General features: G+C 42.5%; 2 protein-coding genes across 7 annotated transcripts in view; one reads left to right on the top strand and one right to left on the bottom strand.

Moving 5' to 3' along the window:
• Positions 1 to 3911: 3911 nt before the first annotated feature.
• On the bottom strand, positions 3912 to 20025 carry RP9 (RP9 pre-mRNA splicing factor). Of its 4 annotated transcripts, XM_003585971.5 has the most exons (6): positions 16004 to 16199; positions 12014 to 12044; positions 10722 to 10851; positions 8372 to 8463; positions 5443 to 5504; positions 3912 to 4537 (listed from the first exon to the last, which is right to left on the bottom strand). In XM_003585971.5, exons 1-6 carry the CDS (start codon positions 16153 to 16155, stop codon positions 4339 to 4341), a joined length of 666 nt encoding a protein of 221 aa, XP_003586019.3. In that variant the 5' UTR covers positions 16156 to 16199; the 3' UTR covers positions 3912 to 4338. The 4 variants fall into 4 exon arrangements, with proteins under 4 accessions (XP_003586019.3, XP_059741867.1, XP_059741865.1 ...); XM_059885884.1 differs by lacking the exons at positions 8372 to 8463; positions 16004 to 16199 and adding an exon at positions 19798 to 20025; XM_059885882.1 differs by lacking the exons at positions 8372 to 8463; positions 12014 to 12044 and having other exon boundaries at positions 16004 to 16209.
• BBS9 (Bardet-Biedl syndrome 9) overlaps positions 19963 to 23196 on the top strand; it is a 474880-nt gene continuing 471646 nt past the window's right edge. For all 3 annotated transcript variants that reach the window (XM_059885659.1, XM_005205480.5, XM_005205478.5), the window contains exon 1: positions 19963 to 20443. The gene's annotated coding sequence lies outside the window, so the exon portion shown is untranslated. The remainder of the gene's footprint in view (positions 20444 to 23196) is intronic.

Below are 23196 nucleotides of genomic sequence, written 5' to 3'. Positions count from 1 at the left end.
TGCCCTGCAGAGGTAATAAAGGGAAGAAAGGGAAGAACTAAGCTTAGGCAAAATGTTAACACCCTTGGCTTTCCCCTAAAAATGGAAACTAAAGATATTGGTAATGATTCTGTATATCACATCAGTTACCTGACTTAAAGAACTGTATTATTCCATTGTTACTTCTTAGGAAACAAATTGCTGAGTTCCAGCTACAAGAAAAAGTGAAATATTGCATTATCATGATGGATTAGAACATGAGATCTCTTTCTTGAACTACTAAAGTTATACCAGCAAACAAGAAAATATGACATTGTAAAGTTGTGAATTAAAAGTTGTAAAATAGCAAATACATTGGATTTCAAAAGTGTGATTCTTAAGCATTTTCTTCTCTCAAAATGGCCACATCACTCATGACAACACTAGTAGAACTGGGTCACCCATGAATAGCTTTGTCTTGTCCTCACCAGGAACCTTGGGATAAAGAGAAAAGGATGGTGGAGTTGAGGACAGAATAAAAAAGACTTAAGCATTCCATAAAGAGGCTCTGGGAGAAGGCAATGGCACCCCACTCCAGTACTTTTGCCTGGAAAATCCCATGGATGGAGGAGCCTGGTGGGCTGTGGTCCGTGAGGTCGCTAAGGGTCGGACACGACTGAGCAACTTCACTTTCACTTTTCACTTTCGTGCATTGGAGAAGGAAATGGCAACCCACTCCAGTGTTCTTGCCTGGAGAATCCCAGGGACGGGGGAGCCTGGTGGGCTGCCGTCTATAGGGTCACAGAGTCGGACACGACTGACGCGACTTAGCAGCAGCAGGAGCAAAGAGGCTCTATCCTGGGAATAGAGAGGATGCTGACTCATTGTCTATATAATGCAGGCCAGGCATATAGGGTCCGATAGGACACTGATAGATGTGTGGAGGATAGGTGGTCATGCATTCTTTACTTGCATCTAGTGTCTCCTGAAACAAAGGAAGCTTCATGTAAGACTGCTTTATACTCAGACCCTAGGGGCTAGATAGTCAAGAAGTGAATGCAATCTCCCAATAAATGGTGTAGGTTAAATACGACTAGGTACTCAAAAGGTTTGTGTGCCTGGGTTTTTTTGAAGGAAGGTGGCATGGCAGAATTCATGGTGTTCCAGGTATGGCAGGCAGTGGGAGTGCCACCAGGAATGTTTGTGGTCACGGTAGGGATACATGGATGGACTGGCCAATGTTCCCTGTGAGCTAAGCTGTTTGAACATATCTTTGCTGTGTTTATAACTTCAATAACCTCAGATATGCAGATGACACCACCCTTGTGGCAGAAAGTGACGAACTAAAGAGCCTCTTGATGAAAGTGAAAGAGAGTGAAAATGTTGGCTTAAAGCTCAACATTCAGAAAATTAAGATCATGGCATCCGGTCCCATCATTTCATGGCAAATAGATGGGGAAACAGTGGCTGACTTTATTTTTTGGGGCTCCAAAATCAATGCAGATGGTGATTGTAGCCATGAAATTAAGACGCTTACTCCTTGGAAGGAAAGTTATGACCAACCTAGACAGCATATTAAAAAGCAGAGACATTACTTTGTCAACAAAGGTCCGTCTAGTCAAGACTATGGTTTTTCCAGTGGTCATGTATGGATGTGAGAGTTGGACTGTAAAGAAAACTGAGCACCGAAGAATTGATGCTTTTGAATTGTGGTGTTGGAGAAGACTCTTGAGAGTCCCTTGGACTGCAAGGAGATCCAACCAGTCCATCCTAGAGGAGATCAGTCCTGGGTGTTCATTGGAAGGGCTGATGCTGAAGCTGAAACTCCAATACTTTGGCCACTTGATATGAAGAGCTGACTCATTTGAAAAGACCCTGATGCTGGGATTGGGGGCAGGAGGAAAACGGGACGACGGGATGAGATGGCTGGATGGCATCACCGACTCAGTGGACATGAGTTTGGGTAAACTCCGGAAGTTGGTGATGGACAGGGAGGTCTGGCGTGCTGCGGGTCAAGGGGTTGCAAAGAGTTGACACGACTGAGTGACTGAACTGAACGGAACTCCCTTATACTAACCCAGAACTGCTAGCTGGTGTAATGAGCATGTAAAAAGTGATAGCAGTGAGGGCAATGAGACAAATAAAGGGTCGTGTTTGTAAAGCTGGTTTTTTATTAGAAGGTCTGTGATGGCCTGATTAACTTCTGCTTCACACCTGCTTAAGTAACATCAAGAAGAGTTCTGGCCTGTATCCCCAACCCATGGTTGCATAAGGTGATCCTCATGTGTCATCAGCGCACTTTCACAACAAGACAAATACAGTAGCTATCACTCTCCTGGCCATACTCTACCTTTCTGAATGGTATTGACTATTGCTGTACTCAATATTCTTATTAGGTAGTATTCTTGCCTGGAGAATCCCCATGGACAGAGGGGCCTAGCTGGCTACAACCCATGGAGTTGCAAAGAGTCAGACACAGCTGAGTGGCTGAGCACAGCACAGTTGTATGGAGACTGGCATTATCTGTATTTAATGGATAACTTAGTTTTAACTTAAGATAACCCATTTTGCCCTGTGGTCCCTGTCTCCACTAGCATTCCAAGCCCATCAGAACACAACTGAACTACAGAGGTAGTTTGAGATAGGAATCCAGGAGATAGGAATGCACTGGTGGGAGTAATGAAGGATTGGGTAGGAAGGGTACAGTAAGCTCAGTTTGCAGATCCTGACTCCAGCAGTGTCTTACAGTTTAACTCATTTCTGACACTGTATGCCTGGAAATGCACGATTTCACATGGCAAGAGCTCAGCTGTGTAGGACTATGCCACACGCCTCCTCCACTTCAGGTTCTACTCAAAAGTCAGGTTTTTGCCTGTGCTTCTGCCTTCTACTCGCTGCTTTGGATTCAATTAATTTGCTACATTTCTGATTTATTGTAAAAGGCTGTAATTCAGGAGCGGCCTGATGGAAGAGATGCACAGGGCAAAATAGATGGGATGGGAAGCGGCACAGAGCCTCCATACCTTCTGCTTTCGTGGCATTCTCCCAGCACCTCTGTGTTCACCAACCCGGATGTTCTCTGAGTCCCTCCTTGGGCTTCTATGGAGGCTCCATCACATAGGCATGATTGATTAAATCACTGGCCATTGGTGACTGACTCAACCTCCAGTCCCTCTAATCTTTCCCCACGGGAGGGTGTGGGACTGCAAGTTCCAGTTCTGTTCAGTTTGGTTTTCCTGGCAACCAGCCTCTCCCCACATCCTTAGGTGCCTTCCAAAAGTCATCTCATGAACATAAACCCAGATGTTGTGGAAAGGAGTTAGTTATGAATAAACAAGACACTCATTTCACTTTTCTGGCTCTGTCATGAGTGGAGGACAAGAGACCAAACACAACAAAAGATGTTCCCATTGCTCTTATCACACATGATATTCCAAGGGTTTTCGGAGTTGTGTCCAGAAACTGGACAATGACCAAATATATCTGAGAAATATATTCTGGTCATGTGAGTGATCAAATATATATTATAAGTCACGATATTGAAGAATGACAAACAGGAAACAACTGAATTGCAATAGAGGAATGGTTACATGATTGTAGTACCTTCAAGGAATTGTGTGGCCATTTAGAGCTTGTGGTATGTGCCGTATGAAGACACTGTACGTATGCTGCTGCAGTGCAGGATATATTTGCGATTAAAATCAACATTATACTGTTAAAACATAACATGGAGATGAATGTGTATAGTATTTATACTTAAAAATAAAGCCCTATGCTTGCTTGTGATGTAGACAGTATTCCTGGAAGATGTCACAAGAAACTGGTAAAACTGGTAGCCACTGGGAAAGGGAACTGGGAAGCTGGGGGAGGAAGGAAATAGAAGTTTCATAATTAAACCTTAGGTACCTTTTAAATTTGGAGCATGTGCATGCATTAAGAAAAAAGTAAATGCATTTGAAAAATAAATAGTGAGCTTTTATTATCCTCAGCAGCAGAGGGAAATCAGGCCTGAGCTCTACACAAGTAGCTCCACCCTGGAGGTGGAACCTACGGCAGAACCGGGAGGAGCTCCTCAGAGACTCCCTTCATCTGGCCGCCCTGCCCGAGGCATTTCTAAGGAGTTGGGAACCACAGGGATCAGCAGGGAGGAGCACAAGGGGAAAAGCTCTCCAGCCTGAAGTCAGGCGTGTCCAGAGCTAGCACCTGGCAACTCGCATCCTCCCTGGAAGGCAGGTGAGAACCCTCGCCTGGGACCCCACACCCCCGCCCTCCGGGCGTCTCTCCAGTTCGTCTCCGACCCCGCCTTCCTCCACGGTCCTCTCATCTTTGGCCACAGTGTCTGGTTTGTGAGAAGAGAATGTTGAACAAGCCAGGCTCTCGTCATTCTGAGTCCGAACTCTCATTTGACTTGGAAGACTTATGCTTTCGTTTTTTCTTCTTTTTCTTTTCCTTCTTCTTCTTCTTATGCTTTTCTTTCTTCTTCTTTTTCTTGTGTTTCTCTTTATCTTCTGAAGAACTGGAGCTGCTCCCATCGTCATCTGACGTTGAATCCTCCAGTAACTGTTTTAACTGTTGTATCCTAAACACATAAGATTGATCAAAGAACCATATTCAACTTAACTTGAAAAAATTTTTTTAGATAAAAAAGAAGAACAGTAATGAGGGTGAAAAAATCACAAATTAATCACCTCATTAAAGACAGTATTTATTTTTATATCTTTCCCCCATTCTTGTCTACCTCCATGCCTGTTTTATATGACTGTAACCAGTGTACAAGCCATTTTGTATTCTTTCCATTGTCCTAAGTATTCTGGCATGTTTCCATAGTCCTTACTTTCATAATTTCTAACAGATGCATACTTTCCTAAATCATTCTCCCACTGCTCAAGTCCATGCTAGGTAATCTACCTCCTCAACAATTATAATTCAGCACAAGGAATTATATTCAATATTCTGTAATAACCTGTAAGGGAAGAGAATCTGAAGAATATATGTGTGTGTATATATTTATATGTTGATATATTTCTGAATTGCTGTGCTGTACTAACATGATATCGCAAACCAACTATACTTCACTAAAAAAAAATTCAAACGATTATGATTCAATACCACCAATTTGAAAACAAAACTATATTAACAACAACAACAAAGTTCCTCTTGTTTTTTCACCCTGTCTAGGAATTTTAAAAAAAGCTCAGATCTTTAAAGACACTAGAGAAGATAAATGGTAGTTGCCAATACCAACTTTCAGTGACACGAGCAAGTCAAGGCTGGGTCAAACACAATGCTTTAAGTTAACCCAAGGAGAACAGGCTGGCCTGATCATTCCCTACACATTGGCTTTTTTCAGTGACTTCCCCAGTCTTCCAAATATTTCACAGTTTACTAAACCACTTCTCTAATACTGGGATTTTTAAATTTATAAAGTTTCTAGCTTTAATTTCGAAGTTTAAGAGGATATTGTTATCATCAGGACAATCTCACCTTATATCCTTTTCATGTCTTTTATTCTCACGAATGATGTCATACATGGGATCTTCATGTGCCTTGAAGGTTAGAGAAGGTTAAGGTTAGGTTTGGCTTCATAGACTGTTAAAATTAAATCCCTCTTTCATGGAAACAGTTTTTTCCTCCTGTTTGGTGGTAATTTTATATTCACCATGTTCTGATCCTTCTTAAGGGTTGCCATCATTTAAAACTCCTAGAGGCTATAAAAAAGATTTCCCAGTTATACAAATACAGGATATAATTTACATAGCCTTCATAAGGAGATAAAGCATGGCAAAATCATTATTAAGTACTACTCAAGGTTAGAAATGTTGGGATTAATTCTATTTGTTCTATATGGAAAGATGATCAAGTGATACTATTAAGCAAACAAGTGAGTTGGAAATGATACATGACTCATTTATAGGTTCACAAAAACATACTGTATATGACCAAAGAGAAATCTAGAAGTATACTCATCAAACTACTTACTACAAATTCCCTCTGAGGAGAGAGGCAAGATTGGACTTGAAAAATCAATTGTGAAAAACCTTTCTGTAATGTTTCCATTCTGTTAAAATAAGATGCATTTATTCTTATATTTGTATAATTTAAAACTACTTAAATTACTTAAAATATGAATACACATAAAATTTCATGGCATGTGAACTATCTTTAAAAATATTATAAAATTTTTTACATATCAAAGAAATGCTATGCTACGCTAAGTCACTTCAGTCGTGTCCGACTCTGTGCGACCCCATAGACGGCAGCCCACCAGGCTCCCCCGTCCCTGGGATTCTCCAGGCAAGAACACTGGAGTGGGTTGCCATTTCCTTCTCCAATGCATGAAAGTGAAAAGTGAAAGTGAAGTTGCTCAGTCGTGTCCGACTCTTAGCAACCCCATGGATTGCAGCCTAACAGCCTCCTCCATCCATGGGATTTTCCAAGCAAGAGTACTGGAGTGGGGTGCCATTGCCTTCTCTGTATCAAAGAAAACATAAAGTTAAAAATATCTGATATCTTACCACCTAGGGATATCCACTGTTAATATTTTAGTGTGCTTCTTCTAGTCATTATTCATATTTCCAAAAAATAGAATCATGTTATGTATATCAATACAACTCTATTCTTTTTCCCTTATGTTTTCATGAATATTGTCCTATGACATTACATATTCTTTTAAAACGTAATTCTTTTTTTAAAAAATAATGTTCATTTATTTGGCTGCGTTGGATCTTAGTTGGGCACTTGGAGTCGTCGTTGCAGCGTGTGGGCTTCTCTCTGCTTATGCACAGGCGCCAGAGTGCGTGGTCTCTGTAGCTGTGGTATGGGCTTGAGTGCTGTGCAGTGGGTGGGATCTTGGTTTCCCGACCAGGGATTGAACCCATATCCCCTGCGTTGTAAGGCGGATTCTTAATCACTGTAGTTAACACCAGATACTGTGGTTTAATCACTGGATTACCAGGGAAGTTCTTCAAACATAATTCTTAAAAGCTGTATGATTTATATGTTGCAGTGAATTATGTTGCATATTAGACACCACAGTTGTTTCCTATTTTTCTTCGATTTCTATTTTTTAATCATATAAATAATTCTGAAAGTTATTCTTATTTGTGTATACTGATGTTCTGTTTTATCCTTAGATCAATTGAGATTTTGAAATTTTAAAAATATGAATATATTTAAGTTTTTGAGATTTATCATCAAATTATCTGTTAAAGGTACTGTAAAAGCTGACATTCTGGGTAGGAGTGATTTATTCACAATATTTTCTGTAAATTAGTAAAATGAAAACCCAATATTTTAAATATCTTAAAATCCTTGTAGAATATTTATATACCCCAGTTTGACATGCTGATAATCCCAAGTATATCCAGCAACAGCATAGTTAAATTGACCAAAATAGTTACTGAATGGTGAATTAACACCTGGGAGGTGACTTTGTTAAGAAAAGTGACAAGGGACTTCCGTGGTGGCCCAGTGGTTAAGACTCTTGAGTTTTCAATGCGGGGGAGACGGGTTTGATCCCTTGTTGGGAAACTCAGATTCTACACATCACATGGCTCAGCCAAAAAAAAAAAAAGTGAAATGACAGACTGACTTTATTGTCATCCAAAGAGAGTATATCATTTATACATACTTCCAGTTTATGATACAAAAATATGTAGTCTTTAGACAAAGGCTGAGAAACTAGAATCCTATTTTATTTATGAAATATGATTATTTACATAAGTACAAAAAGACTCACTGAATTGATAAAAATTCCTCTTTGGAAAAGGCAGTGTTCCCAAGGCATAGCAAATATCATTTTTTAAAAAATTTTTTTTATTTTATTTTAGAGGGGCAAAAAGAGGGTCATCAGTTCAAGCCCCTGTACCCAACTCGGAACCTGGGGAGCTGTCTGGTCATTGCCCCGTTTTGTTTTATTAATTAAAAAACAATTTTTGTTCACCTTTATTGAAGGATGATGGCTTACAATATTCTATTAGTTTCAGGTACATGACAATGATTCAAAATTTTTATAATTATACTCCTTTTCAACTTATTATAAAATACTGATTTTATTCTCTATGTTGTTGCTATTGTTGTTCAGTCGCTCAGTCGTGTCTGACTCTTTGTGACACCATGGACTATAGCCGGACAGGGTCCTCTGTCCATGGCGTTTCCCAGGCAAGAATACTGGAGTGGGTTGCCATTTCCTCCTCCAGGGGCAAATATCATTTTAACAAGCATTTTTTTATTGTTAATAACTAATCTGTCACACAAATTTAATTTAATAGAGATGCGGTTAACACCAGATACTTTGGCTTAAAGGCTTTGGGAACATATTTTGTGTGAAACTCCAGTTCACTGGTGACTGCCTCATTCACTGACATTCATCATATCCAGTAAATATAAATTGACACTCTGGGGTTTTACTTACTACTCTGAACTGTTCTAACTTTTGGTTGCCTTTGATAAAGAAAGGGCATTCTTTGTCGCCCGTTCGGTGACCATACCGTTTACAGCGCCAACCTAAAATAAAGACAAAGGGATATATTTCTTTAAGATAATATATCTTTACTTAATTAAGATAAAGCATCAGATCATATTAAAGATAAAAAGCAAATATAATTAATGAAAAGAGAGAAACTAACTACTTCCTCAAGTATCCTTTAATTGCAGAGTTTTAGAAGTGAACCAAGTACTTACTAAATAATTCCATGCAAAAAACAAAGTGTGATTTTTTTTTCAACTGGGCTATAGGTTGAACTGTGTCATCCCCTTTGCTTTCCCACTGTAAAGTCCTAACCACTAGTACCTCAGAATGACCTTACTGGGAGACAGGATTTTTACAGAGGCCTGGAATATATCCTTTCCACACCAGCCCTCAGAAGAACACCTTGACCTTGGATCATGAACCTCCAGAACTGTGAGACAAGAAACTTCTTGTTTAAGTCATGCAGTCTGTGGGACTTTGTTACAGCAGAACTAGCAAACTAAACAGGCATTCAGCAACTCCAACTAAGGAGGTCAGGAAGCAGGAACAGGAATTATAGGTAGGATTAGCCAATTTTGCTCCATGCTGGTAGCTAATGAAAATATGTAGCAACAGGGAAATATTTCCTTCTTCACATTTCAATCTGAGAGTTGGTAGTAGGAAACCACTGGGAAACGAATGAAGTTTAGGGATTCTCTGACCTGCCCCTTCTGCATCTCCCCACTATTTTGAGTTAGTTCCACCTGGGGAAGAAGAAATGCATTCAATACAAATGCAGTCCCCTTCAAACAAATGTCTGTCTTTATGACAAAAGGAGAAATTTTATATGCCATAAATTGATATGCGGTATCAAGAAGGACCCATATGATCTGTGATCAAAACCTCTACTAAAGGAGAGGTGATACTTGTTACTCAAAGTGTGGTCAGTGGACCAGCAAGACTGGCATCACCTGGGAGCTTATCGGAAATAGAGAGTATCAGGCCCACCCCAAGTTTGAGAAGCTCTGCTTTAGATAACACTAGGATCATGGAAATCACTGCCAATAGGGTTATGTGTACATGTATTTTTCCATCTGGGATGGATAAAAGTTTTGTGAAGTCTTAAGCTAACATAAATTAAGGAGAAGAAGGGCTTTTTTGGGGTCACGGAGAATCTTGACTTGGTAAATTTTACAGAAAGACAGGACCACTATTGGGACTCCAAAGGCCTTTCGAAGGTGCAAGGAAGGGGTCCTAAAGCTTAAGCTTATTAACTTCATGTAAAACTGGTTCTGGTCCAGACTAAACACTTTTAATTTGCATGTCAATGAAAAGAACAATAAAATGGAAAGTGAAGCACAACTAACTACCCCATTAAGGAGAGGAGTGATTTTTAAACTTAATTTTTAAAAAAGGAAATATAATCAGTTTAATACATGATTCAACTCTAAAAATAATAAACACAATGGATTTATTTAGTTAAATTTATGATATAACTATTACTGGGGAAATGAGATAGGTAGGGCATGTGTATGAGATGGGATGGAGGAAGAAAAAAGGAGCTGAGTTCTGGTCTCCTACAGTTAGAAATGAGCAGATAATAAGGAAATCGGAAAAATCAAGGGTCAGGAATGTAATCCTGTTATCAAGATACATGGGGATAAACTTAAAAATAACCTTTTTAAAAGAGGTTGAGGTGAGAGGAATGCAGGAAAGGGAGAAGAACTGCTATTTTAATTGTGTGCATGAAGGATCTTTGTACAAACAAATACCTTCAAAGGCAGCAGTACCCCTTCTTCAAATGCCATCTTATGCTGATGCAGTGGATAGTGTGCACACAGCTCCACCTGGTCCAGACCCACCCTGTGTGGCCCACAGCTCCTCTCAGGTCACCTGGGGAAACCTTAACACCACTAATGAGGACACGCTGAGGTGAGACCCCAGGAGACCCCAGGGGACCCAAGGTCACCCAAGGTGACCCCCAAGGCATCCTTCGTCCCCCATGGCATTGCTACATGGAATATCCTTTCTGTTACAGGAACATTACTGAAGCATAGACTCTGCAAGCAGCTACAGTCCTGTGGAAGACCACCGCCCTTGCAGCCAGAAGCCCTGGACCCAAGGCGCTGCTCTGCCACTTACCCCAGACACTGACTAACACACCAAGGGGGCTTCCTCATCTGTTGCCTAGAGATCATGCCCTGACTTCAACAGCATGGTGTGAGAATGAATTAAAAGGAGTGAACTCGTTTGTAAACAGTGGTCTATAACTTGCGTGAATTGAGGGTGTTACTTGAAACCTTTCCATGCTCACACTGCATGACTTTGACTTCTTTCCCAAGTGGCATCCAAAGTCCTTTGGTTGGTGCGTGGGCCAGAAACTCCCTGGCATGTTCATTGCCTGGGACATCTGGTATACAGTCTTCTGGCTTAGTCTCATCTTCCTGAAAAAGGAAAGAGTGTGTAAGCTCTATGGCAAAAAAAGCACCAGAGCCCTCTCCCACCTGCTTGAGAACACAGCACTGCCTGGCTTGCTCATGGGCTGGAGATCCCTATGTCATCATGTTATCCTCTGAAGAGCTGGAAAGACAAATTGTAACTGAGAAAGAAAATATAAGTAACTATTCTGGAAGAGCTAGCCTACTACAAAAACAAAGTAGCTGTTCTTAGAGAAAAGTCACTAATGTTTACACAGGGATGATCTGTGAGCTCCAAGTTCTAATTCTAGAGCATAAAAATTAGATTCTAAGATCACAAAAAATTTTCTGCTAACTTAGAAGCTTTGTGGAATGAGGCAGAAGATAGAATTAAACAAGGTTTCCTGAAACAATAAAAACAATGTGTCAGGGTAAAATAGATTATTAGACCTTGAAGGCCACTGTCACATTCTATAATCTCATACATACTGTATTTGTGAGATGCATTTTCACCACCAAATAACTGCACTGTATAATTAAGGTGCTGGTTTTTTACATTATGATTTTTTCACGTTTCCAGGAATATTACATTTATAATGGAAGAATGTTTCCTAAAAAAATTTTTTTTAAAGTTAAAAGCTACCAAACAGGAAAGGTTACTTTGGTCTTAAGTCCTCTAAGTCTCACTCCCAGAGAAACATGCTGACACTGTGGCCGGGGTGCTGGAGGAGGGACTCTGCACCAGGCGGGGCTGGACTGGACGGATTCACATGTCCTCAGACTCCACTGTTCTCTGAACTGATGACATTCAAGAAAGCAGCAATGGAGCGTCAGAGAAGGAACATGGGGCAGCAGAGCTTTGAGAAGATGCAGTCGCAAGGGAGACAGACAGAAGGGGAGCGAGCGCTGAGGACACCCAGGGGGCCTGCAGTGGTGTCTTAGGGACATGTTCTTAATGTCTCTAAGAACAGACATAAAAAATCTGTTTTAGGCAGATTAAACTTCTGCAAAGCACGGACTATGACAAAGCCCAAAGTGCACGAACTGACTGCCATCTGCAGAGAAGAGACAGGACTACCATAAAGGAGCTTCAAACCTTAAGCAGCTGTTTTTCATAACAAGTGACTGAGTCTGAGTTCTGGTCAAATCTGTCTCAGAGAAAAACCCAAAATACAAACTTTACACTGACCTTGATAAACCCAGGAGGAGGTTTTTCATAACTAGAAGGAAAAAAAAAAACAAACAAAAAACTGGTCATCAACCATTGTTCATAGGAACATAACACATTTCAATCACCAAAAAGCAACTACAGGCCAAAATAAAAAAGGTTATTTTTAGTAAAAACTAAAACTACAGTATAACTTTTAAAAACAGTTAATAAAATAGGCCCAGCAGTCAGAGATGTTATGTTAATATGAATAAACTGATGCTGTATCACATCCTGCTGGGATGCAGCACTTAAATTGACCAAATAATAACTAACTTGGTGTCTAAGGACAATGATTTTATATTTAGAGGAAGGGAAATCAAGAGACTGCAAGGAAAATGTGAGGGAAGAAGAGACTTGAGCTAATTATGGTTCCAATCTGTCATTGCACTTGTGGGTGATTTACCTACCATAACTTCCAACTTCTGTAACACTGTGAGGCTCATGGGGATGGCAGTGTGAGTGCTCTAAGAAGGATGGGGACTGCACAACGGGGAGGGAGCTAAGCCAGAGGGAAGGGTCTGCCAGAGTGGAAGCAGGTGGGGGTGATCCATCCCAGAGGCTCCCCCTTGCCCCAGCTCTGGATTCAAGATCCTCTCCACTGGCCTGTGGTTCGCAGAGCACACTGCCACTTGCTCCGCAGCTCTCTGACTGCCCTTTATGCCCCTACTGACCCCTCTGGACTCAAGGATGTAGGGCAATCGGTGGCCCTCAACTACTGCTAGAGAAGCAGATGACTGTGTGCAAAAGTACTTTCCCTTCCACCAATATAGCTCTCAGACCCTCAGGTTCTGAGGACGCAAATCATGCCTATGCTCCCAACTCATTTCCACTTTTCATTATTTTGCTGGAACTTGGGGAAAAGGCTTCTGGTGCCAAATCTACAAAAGCAGCACCCACCGCTCCTGTCCTTTAAAAAAAAACCAACAAACTAATTTTAAAACTTGAAATGGAATTAACATATAACACTGTATTACTTTCAGGTGTAATTATGTTCAGTTTCAAGCACTGACACATTTTAGACTATGCAATGCAGAGCGTGGGTGTCTGGCTTTTAAAGGTGACTGCCTAACGGATATAACCCCCTTCTTAAAAAAGAATGTAGTTGGAAAAAGAGGTAGGATAACTGAACAGCTCAGGTCTTTTCAATGCCTCTCTAGTGGAATTTTACTGAGAGAGGGCATCGAGGTGCTATGACTGGTTTAAAATGCTATCTTGACTCCAACAACTTGGAAATTGGGGAGCCCCAAAGTTGCTGCACACAGAAGGTGAATTTAGAGATGATTAATTTTCTGAATTTTATACACTGAAAATGTCATCAGGAAAACAATAAATTCTAAAATGGCTAATCACCTAATAGTCAAATAGATACGGATTATCCTAAAACTAGACCAAAATAGTTTAAGTTAAAGCAAGAAAGCAGTAGTGTAGAGGACAGAGTGTTTGGTATGGTTCTATTTGTGTGTATGGGAAAAGGGATATTATACATATACATAAGATATCACCTGAGGGAGGGAGCTTTTTTTTTCACTTACATTTATTTACATGCAAATACACTGCCTCAAACAATGTTTTTTTTTTAATTACAAAAGAAAAATGAAATTAACATTATCTTCCTCACACCTATGTTGCTATAAGTCCAGGCTAATAAATTTCTGAGAGAGAAACCAAAGGACTTAGGGGCAAAAAAAGGCCACTAATAGGCTGTTAGCTCATTTCTATTATAGAGTTACATAGGAAGCATTTTTGTTTTAAACATTTCAATGTCACTTGTTTGTTTCAGGAATCATATCCTCACTCCTACTCTAACCAACTTGCTATTTCCTCCTACCAAAGAAAAGAACAGGAGGATGAAACTAAACTTTTAGGTGATACTGAAAGTTCAGTTTAGAAACTTACTCCCTGCAGAAGTAACCACTCAACAATCACCACACCCACAATGCTCAGTACCAGACGGAAGAACTGAGCCTCTCAGGGTACTCCTAAAGAAATCTAGAAAGCCATAAAGGTTGAAACTGCTCTTAAAAAACTTCCATGTAACTCTGGACAGAGGTCCTCCATAGCTTGGGACCCACAAAATGGAGTGGCCAGTTCAAATCTAAACCTAAGTCAGCCTGCCCTAATGGGAAATGCTTCGCGTCAAGGAAACCTAGTATATACCAATCACAATCCTTCAGCCCAGGGTACCTAGCTTAGTTTAGCTTACCCTAGATAAGAGGACGTGCAAGCTTTGTAAAGAAATCCCTGACTCCCTAGCCAATCATGCCCTATTTTCAAGTCGCCTCTTGAAACGCCCTGTAAAACTTGCTCCTGTCCAAAATAACTGGGAAGAGTGTTCCACTGCGGATGAAACACTGCACTTCCTCAATCTATGGATTGTTTTTCCCTTGAACAAAGGACATCAAACAGCAAAGTGTGGCAGTTTTGTCTTTTGAGCAGCAGCAGGACTGTCCTGATAAAAGAGATGTTTTAGTTTTTGAAGTAGAAAACCCTAAAGACATAGCATTAATGTTACTAATGAATGGCTGCTGACGGACTGTATCACCTGCCCAATTTATACACATTTCTATTATTCCTCCATTATGGGCTTCCCTGGTGGCTCAGATGGTAAAGAATCCGCCTGTAATGCAGGAGACCTGGGTTTGAACCCTGGGTTGAGAAAATCCCCTGGAGAAGGGAAAAGGTACCCACTCCAGTGTTCTGGCCTGGAGAAGTCCATGAACAGTCCATGGGGTCGCAAACAGTTGGACACGACAGCGAATTTCACTCTCTCTCCATTATTCTTATTAAAAGAGGCCATACCTGCGACATGCCACAGCTTTCCACTGGAAAATATTTCAGCAATTTGCTTTGGAGATACCATATCTAAAAAGCTTTGAACCATACCTAAAAGGCTAATTCTGTTTATACCCAGTTCTTCAAATGAAGTGACATTCAGCTTAAGAGCCACAGGAGGCCAGGCTCCAAGAAAGCATGCATTTTGTGTCAAAGCTCCCAGAGGTTAGTAATGAAGGATTAACCCTTTGGGGGCCTTTTCTTACATCATTGTCTCAGCAATCATGAGAAGGTAGGCAGTGAGAAGTGCCTGTAACAAATAAGTCAAATAACTTATTGAACATCAAACTTAGAATCTAAGTTTGACCTCTAAAGCTGATTATAGAAGGAAAAAACAGAAGGGAATCGAAAGGGTCATTAATCCAACTTTCCACCTTATATTTAAATCTCCTTTACAACCCACCCTTCTGTCAGTGGTCATCTGGACTCTCCTCCAACCCTTGGGAGCTTGGGAAGCACACTGCCTTCCAAGTCAGGCCACGCTGACTCAGGTCCTAATTCTTTTTGAGCTGGAACTGGCCTCCTAGTAGCTTTCATCCTTATCCCTGGTGAAAAATCCTAAGGACCAGAGAGAACAAGTCTAGGCTCTCTTCTACCTGACAGCTCCTCCCGAGTAGTTAGGAGCCAGGCCCTCACCCCACTTTACTTCTCTTCGTCACCGCACGAACATTACGGGACTGGGCTTTCTCTTTCCTTATTAATAGCAAAAGATGAAAAGGACGGGGATTTTAACCAGTTCACAGTGCGCCCCCTGACCTGAGAGCGGGAAGGACCAGGGCGCTCAGTCGCACTTCCAGGTTTAGTCCCCGAATACTGACCGAGCACCGCTGCCGCCGCACGAGGACTAAAACCGCCGCTTCCTGCGGAGGAAGCGCCCGCCGCCACCGCTCGCGTCCCGGACGAGGCTCGGGGGAGGAGCCTTCCTCCCTCCCGCCAGCCGCTGGGAGTCTAGGGTCCCGCCGCCCGGGATCAAAACCGGCTCTCGGCTCGCCGGGGTCTGAGGGGCTCACCGGCCCACCCCCAGGTGTCCAAGGATCCCGTCTAAAGCGCCGACCCCGAGCGGACCCTGCCGCGCGACCCGGGCCCCGATCCATTCCTAGCATTAGTCGGAGACGGAGACGGGCGTGACGGACTCACAAGGACTCTAGGTGCTTGAGCTGCTGCAGCTGCTGCGCGTCCTGCCGCCGCCGCTTCAGCTCCCGGCGCCGCTGCAGCTCCTGCTCCGGGGGCTCCCGGGGCCGCCGCGCGCCCCCGGCGCCCGCATCGTCGCGCCTGGCCCGGGACGACATCGCAGCCCCGCGCGGCGCGGCTGAGGCTGCCCGGCCGCGCGGCGAAGACGGTACTTCCTCTGCGCCGCGCTCTCCTGGCCCAGCAGCGCCCCCTCCCGCTGCGGCTCCGCGTCCCGCCGGGCCCGGCCGGGTGCCCTCTCCGCGGCCGGCTGCACCCTGCACCGCGGAATGGCCGGCGCGGTCTTGAGTCGTTGATCGGAGCCCTGTCTTCAGGTTGGCTGGTGCCGGAGGCCAGAGCTCGCCCCCTGGCGGCGGCGTGTGGAGTTGGGCCAGTTCTGGAGTGGCTGGGCCCCTCATGGAGTCGGGCAACTTCTTCGCCATCTCCAACCCGGGAGGCCAGGAAACCTGTGCAAGTCCATTTTGTATCTCCCCGTGGCTAGGCACACAGGAGCTGCTCGTTACCCATTAGTAGGATGCACTCAGTTTTTGAAGAAAGCGAGGCTTCCATGGAAATTTTTCAGTTTTCCAAAACTTGTGAGCCATGCGATGTATCAGTTCAGTTCAGTTGCTCAGTCGTGTCCGGCTCTGTGCGACCCCATGGACTGCAGCACACGCCAGGCTTCTCTGTCCTTCACCAACTCCCAGAGCTTGCTCAAATTCATGTCCATCCAGTCAGTGATGCCATCCACTCATCTCATTCTCTGTCGTCCCCTTCTCCTCTTGCCCTCAATATTTCCCAGCATCAGGGTCTTTTCCAATGAGTCAGTTCTTCGCATCAGATAGCCAAAGTATTGGAGTTTCAGCTTCAGCATCAGTCCTTCCAATGAATATTCAGGACTGATTTCCATTAGGATAGACCGGTTGGATCTCTTTGCAGTCTAAGGGACTCTCAAGAGTCTTCTCCAACACCACAGTTCAAAAGTATCAATTATTCCGCACTCAGCCTTCTTCATGGTCCAACTCTCACATCCATACATGACTATGGGAAAAACCATAGCTTTGACTAGATGGACCTTTGTTGGCAAAGTAATGTCTCTGCTTTTCAATATGCTGTCTAGATTGGTCATAGCTTTTCTTCCAAGGGGCAAGAATCTTTTAATTTCATGGCTGCAATCACCATCTGCAGTGATTCTGGAGCCCAAAAAAATAGTCAGCCACTGTTTCCGCTGCTTATCCATCTATTTACCATGAAGCGATGGGAACGGATGCCATGATCTTAGTTTTCTGAATGTTGAGTTTTAAGCCAACTTTTTCACTCTCCTTTCATCAAGAGGCTCTTTAGTTCTTCTTCGCTTTCTGCCATAAGGGTGGTGTCATCTGCACATCTGAGGTTATTGATATTTCTCCTGGCAATCTTGATTCCAGCTTGTGCAGTCTGGCATTTCTCATGATGTACTCTACATATAAGTTAAATAATCAGGGTGACTCTATACAGCCTTGATGTACTCCTTTCCCAATTTGGAACCAGTCTGTTGTTCCATGTCCAGTTCTAACTGTTGCTTCTTGAGTGCCATACAGATTTTTCAGGATGCAGGTAAGGTGGTCTGGTAGTCCCATCTCTCTAAGAATTTTCCACAGTTTGTTGTGATCCACACAGTCAAAGGCTTTGGTGTAGTCAATTAAGCAGAAGTAGATATTTTTCTGGAACTCTCTTGCTTTTTCGATGATCCATGCGTCATATAGTCAGTGTAATATATTGAATTCAGGTAAGATTTGGGTTCTGGAAATGAAAAGCCAGTATATACTGTGCACTCTTTATGTCATTGAACCAAGCTCTTAATAGTATAATAGTTCATTTAATTAAAAAAGTATAACAAGTGCTGTTACCACCCATGTGTATTATCTTTATTTAGTGATAAAGAGGCCCAGAGAGCTCAGTGATTTGCACAAGAAAACAACTAGTAGGTCATGGAAAGTGAAAGTGAAGTCGCTCAGTTGTGTCCCATTCTTTTTGACCTAATGGACTGTAACCTACCAGGCTCCTCTGTCCATGGGATTTTCCAGGCAAGAGTACTGGAGTGGGTTGCCATTTTCTTCTCCAGAACCAGGATGCAAAAGTGTTAGGTGCTTAGCTAGGTTGTGCTTTGAAACTGTATGTGATATATAATTTTTTCAGCCTTGAAATAATGGAAGAAACTGCAGAGGAAGTAAAAATAACAGCATAAGGGAAATACTTGCGGAAATATTCAAACCGTTAATGCCACAAAATATGAAGAACTTCTTCAAATTTATCCAGGAAAATACAAACACACAGAAGCTATGCATAGACATCTGAAATGATACTGACATATGCCCTGGAACTTGGAAATGATCTTTTCCTCTAACAATGAAGCCAATAAGAATTGTTGAATGAACGTAGATTTAGCCATTCATGTGTAACTGATCATGACCTTATGGGGCCTTCCCAGGATAGATCTCTCCCCGTATCCTCTGCCAAAGCTCCTGTTTGAAGGACTCAGAAAATAGTATCTCATGGATATTTCCTGAGTTTTTCAGATGCTAAAAACTGCCACAAAATGGAAGAAATTAACTACTTGATTATCATGAGCCCAAGTCCCCATTTCGTAGGAGCTAATCACATACCTTGGGACACCTCCCCCCAACTTTGCCTTTAAAATTGCCTTTTGCTGAAACATTTCGAGGAGTTCAGGGTTTTTAATTTTATCTTTTTTTGAGCACCTTTGACCCATTCTCCTTGAATGGTATTGTAATAAAACTTTCTCTGCTCTGAGCTCTGACATTTGGGTCTGGCCTATCTGCCTGCACTGCAGGAGACCCGGGTTCAATCCTTGGGTCCGAAAGATCCTCTGGAGAAGGAAATGGCAACCCATTCCAATATTCTTGTCTGGGAAATCCCATGGACAGAGGATCCTGGCAGGCTACAGCTCATGGGGTCACAAAGAGTTGGATACGGCTGAAAGACTAACAGTTTCAGTTTCACTGTGCTAAAGGCACACACACTTGCATTCCGCAACAATGGAAGTTATCTGGGCCAATGAGTGACGTATATGATGATGCCTTTTAAGACATTCAAATACAGTCAAGAAAAATGACATAGGCTTTGGGAGCTGTGATTTACAAACAAAGGAAATGTAATCGCGTTGCAGGAAGAAGTTGGTCTACAGAATCAAGAAGAGGAGAACCAAGGAAAGAAATCAGGTAGTGTTTTTCCAGGGTTGTTGTTATTGAGCAGGAAATTCTGGGGAGTTCCAGAATATGCACAGTACGTATTCCTTCCTTTTTGAGGTGAACATGTACTGGGCCAGCAGCACCCCAGTCATTAGGGCGCACACACTTGAGCTCACCCTCGCCAAGGTTGCTTCTTCCATGGACCTGACCTTCTGTGCCTCTCGGTTCAAGAGAAGAGGTCGCTGGGTGGGATGCTCTGGCCCGGAAACCTACTGGGTCCCCGCCCTCCGCCCCGCCCAGCCCCGCCCAGCCCCGCCCAGCCCCGCCCAGCCCCGCCCACCCCCGCCTCGCCCCGCCCCGCCGCGCCCCGCCGCGCCCCGCCGCGCCCCGCCGCGCCCGAGCCCCGCCCCACCCTAGCCACGCCTCCGTGGAAAGCCCCACCCACGGGCGACGGGGACTGAGCCTGGATTGGGGGCGTGGCTTCGTCCGCGCCAGAGGCGGGAGGCGGGTTTCCTTAGAGCCCGCGTCCAAGTCTGAGGACAGAAAACGGGAATCAAATTAATTCTGTCTCACCGCTAATGAGGAGAAGGCAATGGTTCGCTCCAGCTCCGCCCAGTAGAAATCTGATTCCAACAATCAGGAAAAATTCTCCGTCTTCCGCGCTCCGGAGACACTCAGGACTACAACCCCCAGAAGGCATTGGGACTCTGATATCTGACTTGCGCAGTAGCGTTCGTTGTAAAGTGCTATGACAACAGGGCGAAGATGGCTTGGAGTTAGGCTGGAATCGGGAGGTGTCCCTTCCGCCGCTGCTGTCCTTTTTCTGCTACATCCCACTCACTGCCTCCTTCATCATTTCCTCTTCTTTGTGAGCAGCATTACTTCCCTCTGTTCTCTCCTGCCTGATCTCTGCCACGGACTGATACCGTTTTTCCTGCTCGTCTCTGAGGGTGACAGAGAGAGGATGCGGGAGAGCTACTTGATGGGATCACTCCAACTCCGTGGAGCTGGTGGTGCTACCTGGTGAGACGCTGTCTTTGCCTGGGTCGTGGAATAAGTTGGATCAGGAGAACGAGAAGGAGTAGTAAGGATTGCTTTTCTCTGCGACGTCCGATCTTGCTCGTCGTTCCAGCCCTGGGACCCTGGCAGACATTCTTAAAGGGAAATCTGTAGAGACTGCGAAGGACGGTGGGGCAGGACCCACCTGATTCAGCATCAGGTAAGGAAGTATGTCTAGAATTAAACATCGGATTCATGTATGCCCTTTCCATGTTTTATTTTGCTTTATATATATTTTTTGATCAGATTGATTCTCTGATGCCATGTAATGGTTTGGGGAGATAGAGGATAACAGGTTTCTTATGGAATATGCATTCAAAAGAAAACAACCAGAACAGTGTGTGTGTGTGTGTGATCCTGTGAATGTCGAAAAAGGGTGATACGAATTTTTAAAGATTCCATTCAGGAGTGTCACATGGTGCACAAGCATTCTCCTGTGACACTTCAGCAGGTCTTCTGAACAAATGGTCAAAGCAGTTCCCAGCCTGTGACTGAAGTAGGATGCATGTACTAATAGCCCTTAATTCCTTCTTGCAATAGGATTATTCCTTCTCCTTCTCTCTTTACACTGCAGACCACAGCAGTTTAGATGAACTGAAGTGATCTCTCTCTCTTCCCCAGTTCAGTGCCGTGCAATTGACTCCAATTTTGAGGATCTTTCCTGCCTGCCCGCCCTCCCGCATCCATCTCACTTTTACTTTAAAAATGAAACCATATCACAGACATCCACAATTTGAGGATGCTGGAGGGAAAAGGATAAGTCTTAGCTAAAGTCTGAGTATTCAGAGAGGGAGAGATGTTTCTAACCTCTTTACGTATTTGCTGCAAATACGTAAAGAGATTACTTGTTGAAGATTTTTTGGTGAATAGATTGAACTATTATTTAGAATAATATATAAAAGAAACTTTGTAAATTCTGCAAATGATTTACAAGTTATAATTTTAAGGAATTTTTTATTTTTTATAATTATGAGTAATTGTTGTTCTTAAATTACAACCACACATTTATGTTTTTGGTGAGACTTCTGGATGGAAACCTTCTTTGAAGGGACAAAAAAAATCCAGTATCAATAGGGCATAGTAATTTTTAAAGCTTTGCAACTTTTGAAGTTTGTAGCAGATATTATCCCTCAGGATAAGGAATTTCTGAAAAATTATTGAAACACAAAGCATTCTTGCTGATTAATGAAAAGTTACTATCATTCTTTTCAACTTCAGTTTAAATCTTCGTTCCAGAGGGACCATCATTCACATTCACATTTGTAATTTTTTTTGTCTTGCTCGGAACATACCATAACCACCACCAGCACTACTGCTATTACTACTTCGAGGTTACTACTGACACTTCTCTGACATTTATTGAATGCTTCCTATGGATTGGACATTGGTGTAAGTAGTTACATGTGTTAGGCTATTTTATTCTCCCATCTTCCCAGAACAACTGGGAATCTAGAGGAAGAGGGACTTGTCTAAAGCCATACAGTTGAGGTCTGTCAAACTCCTTCTCCTGTGATCTTTCATCTTTTGTGGCTTTTATTAAAATTCTTGCATTGAGTCTATAATATTGTCTTCAAAAGCAACATTCTTCTAACTCTGTGCATTTGTTATCTTGCCTGGACTGGAAGACCTGACCAATGTTTTCAAAAATTCGAGGCAGCACTAGCATGACATGGAGAAAATAAAGCTGCTGAAATGGAAAGCAGTAGTGTCAGTGTCTTAGCCTCCTAATTTCAGCCTCTGCCATCTCACCCACGTGTTCCTTCCAGAAGATTCTTGGGGTTATTATTGCCACAGCTGTTCATCTAGCCATCCTTCCATATTTTAGGACTAAGCAAATGAGGTATTAAAACACCCACGTCTTAAATGAAAACTAAATCTGAGTAAACTAGGTGTGGGAGATAACATATATATAAGTATTAAAAACAAAAAAAAAGTATTAAAAACAAAAAAAAAGTGAGAAGTGTGGAAGAGAATTTCTGGAGGTTAAGGGATAAAGAGATGAGTTCTTATTTAATATTCTAATAAGGTCTAAGAAATCAGTCTTTTGTGGCTATTTATAATATGCATCTGTTAAAACCTTCTAATTATTGTTTTCTAATCATCCTTTAAAATTTTAATTAAATATGGGAGATATTTTCCTGAAGTCTGAACTCACAGTGATTAGAATTAATGCTAAGAGAGTTATAGCTTTTTTTTTTTTTTCTCTAATTTTATTTTATTTTTAAACTTTACATAATTGTATTAGTTTTGCCAAATATCAAAATGAATCTGCCACAGGTATACATGTGTTCCCCATCCCGAACCCTCCTCCCTCCTCCCTCCCCATACCATCCCTCTGGGCCGTCCCAGTGCACCAGCCCCAAGCATCCAGCATCATGCATCGAACCTGGACTGGCAACTCGTTTCCTACATGATATTTTACATGTTTCATTGCCATTCTCCCAAATCTTCCCACCCTCTCCCTCTCCCACAGAGTCCATAAGACTGTTCTATACATCAGTGTCTCTTTTGCTGTCTCGTACACCGGGTTATTGTTACCATCTTTCTAAATTCCATATATATGCGTTAGTATACTGTATTTATGTTTTTCCTTGTGAGGTGGCTGTACTTATCTGTAAGTAGATAGTCTGGCTTTGGGTGTTACTTCCAACTTCTTGCTATTGATAGTTGCGATCGCTTGGGCAGGTTTCTTAGCCTCTCTTTGTTCAAGAATACCTATAAAATAGTATCTATGGTTTACTTTGTAGTAGCTTTGTTATGAAGATTAGAATACTTGCAAAGCACTTAGAATGGTACCTGGGGCCTTGGTAAAGGCTTAGTAAGTGTTAGCTATTATTTTCTTTTCTAGTGAAGGGAGATGATAGCCATGAAAAACCTGATATTTGGTTTTTATTTTACATTTATTTAAAAACA

This window comes from Bos taurus, chromosome 4 (assembly GCF_002263795.3).
Source record: "Bos taurus isolate L1 Dominette 01449 registration number 42190680 breed Hereford chromosome 4, ARS-UCD2.0, whole genome shotgun sequence".
Lineage (NCBI taxonomy): Eukaryota > Metazoa > Chordata > Mammalia > Artiodactyla > Bovidae > Bos > Bos taurus.
This window is presented reverse-complemented; position numbering and strand designations above follow the sequence as displayed.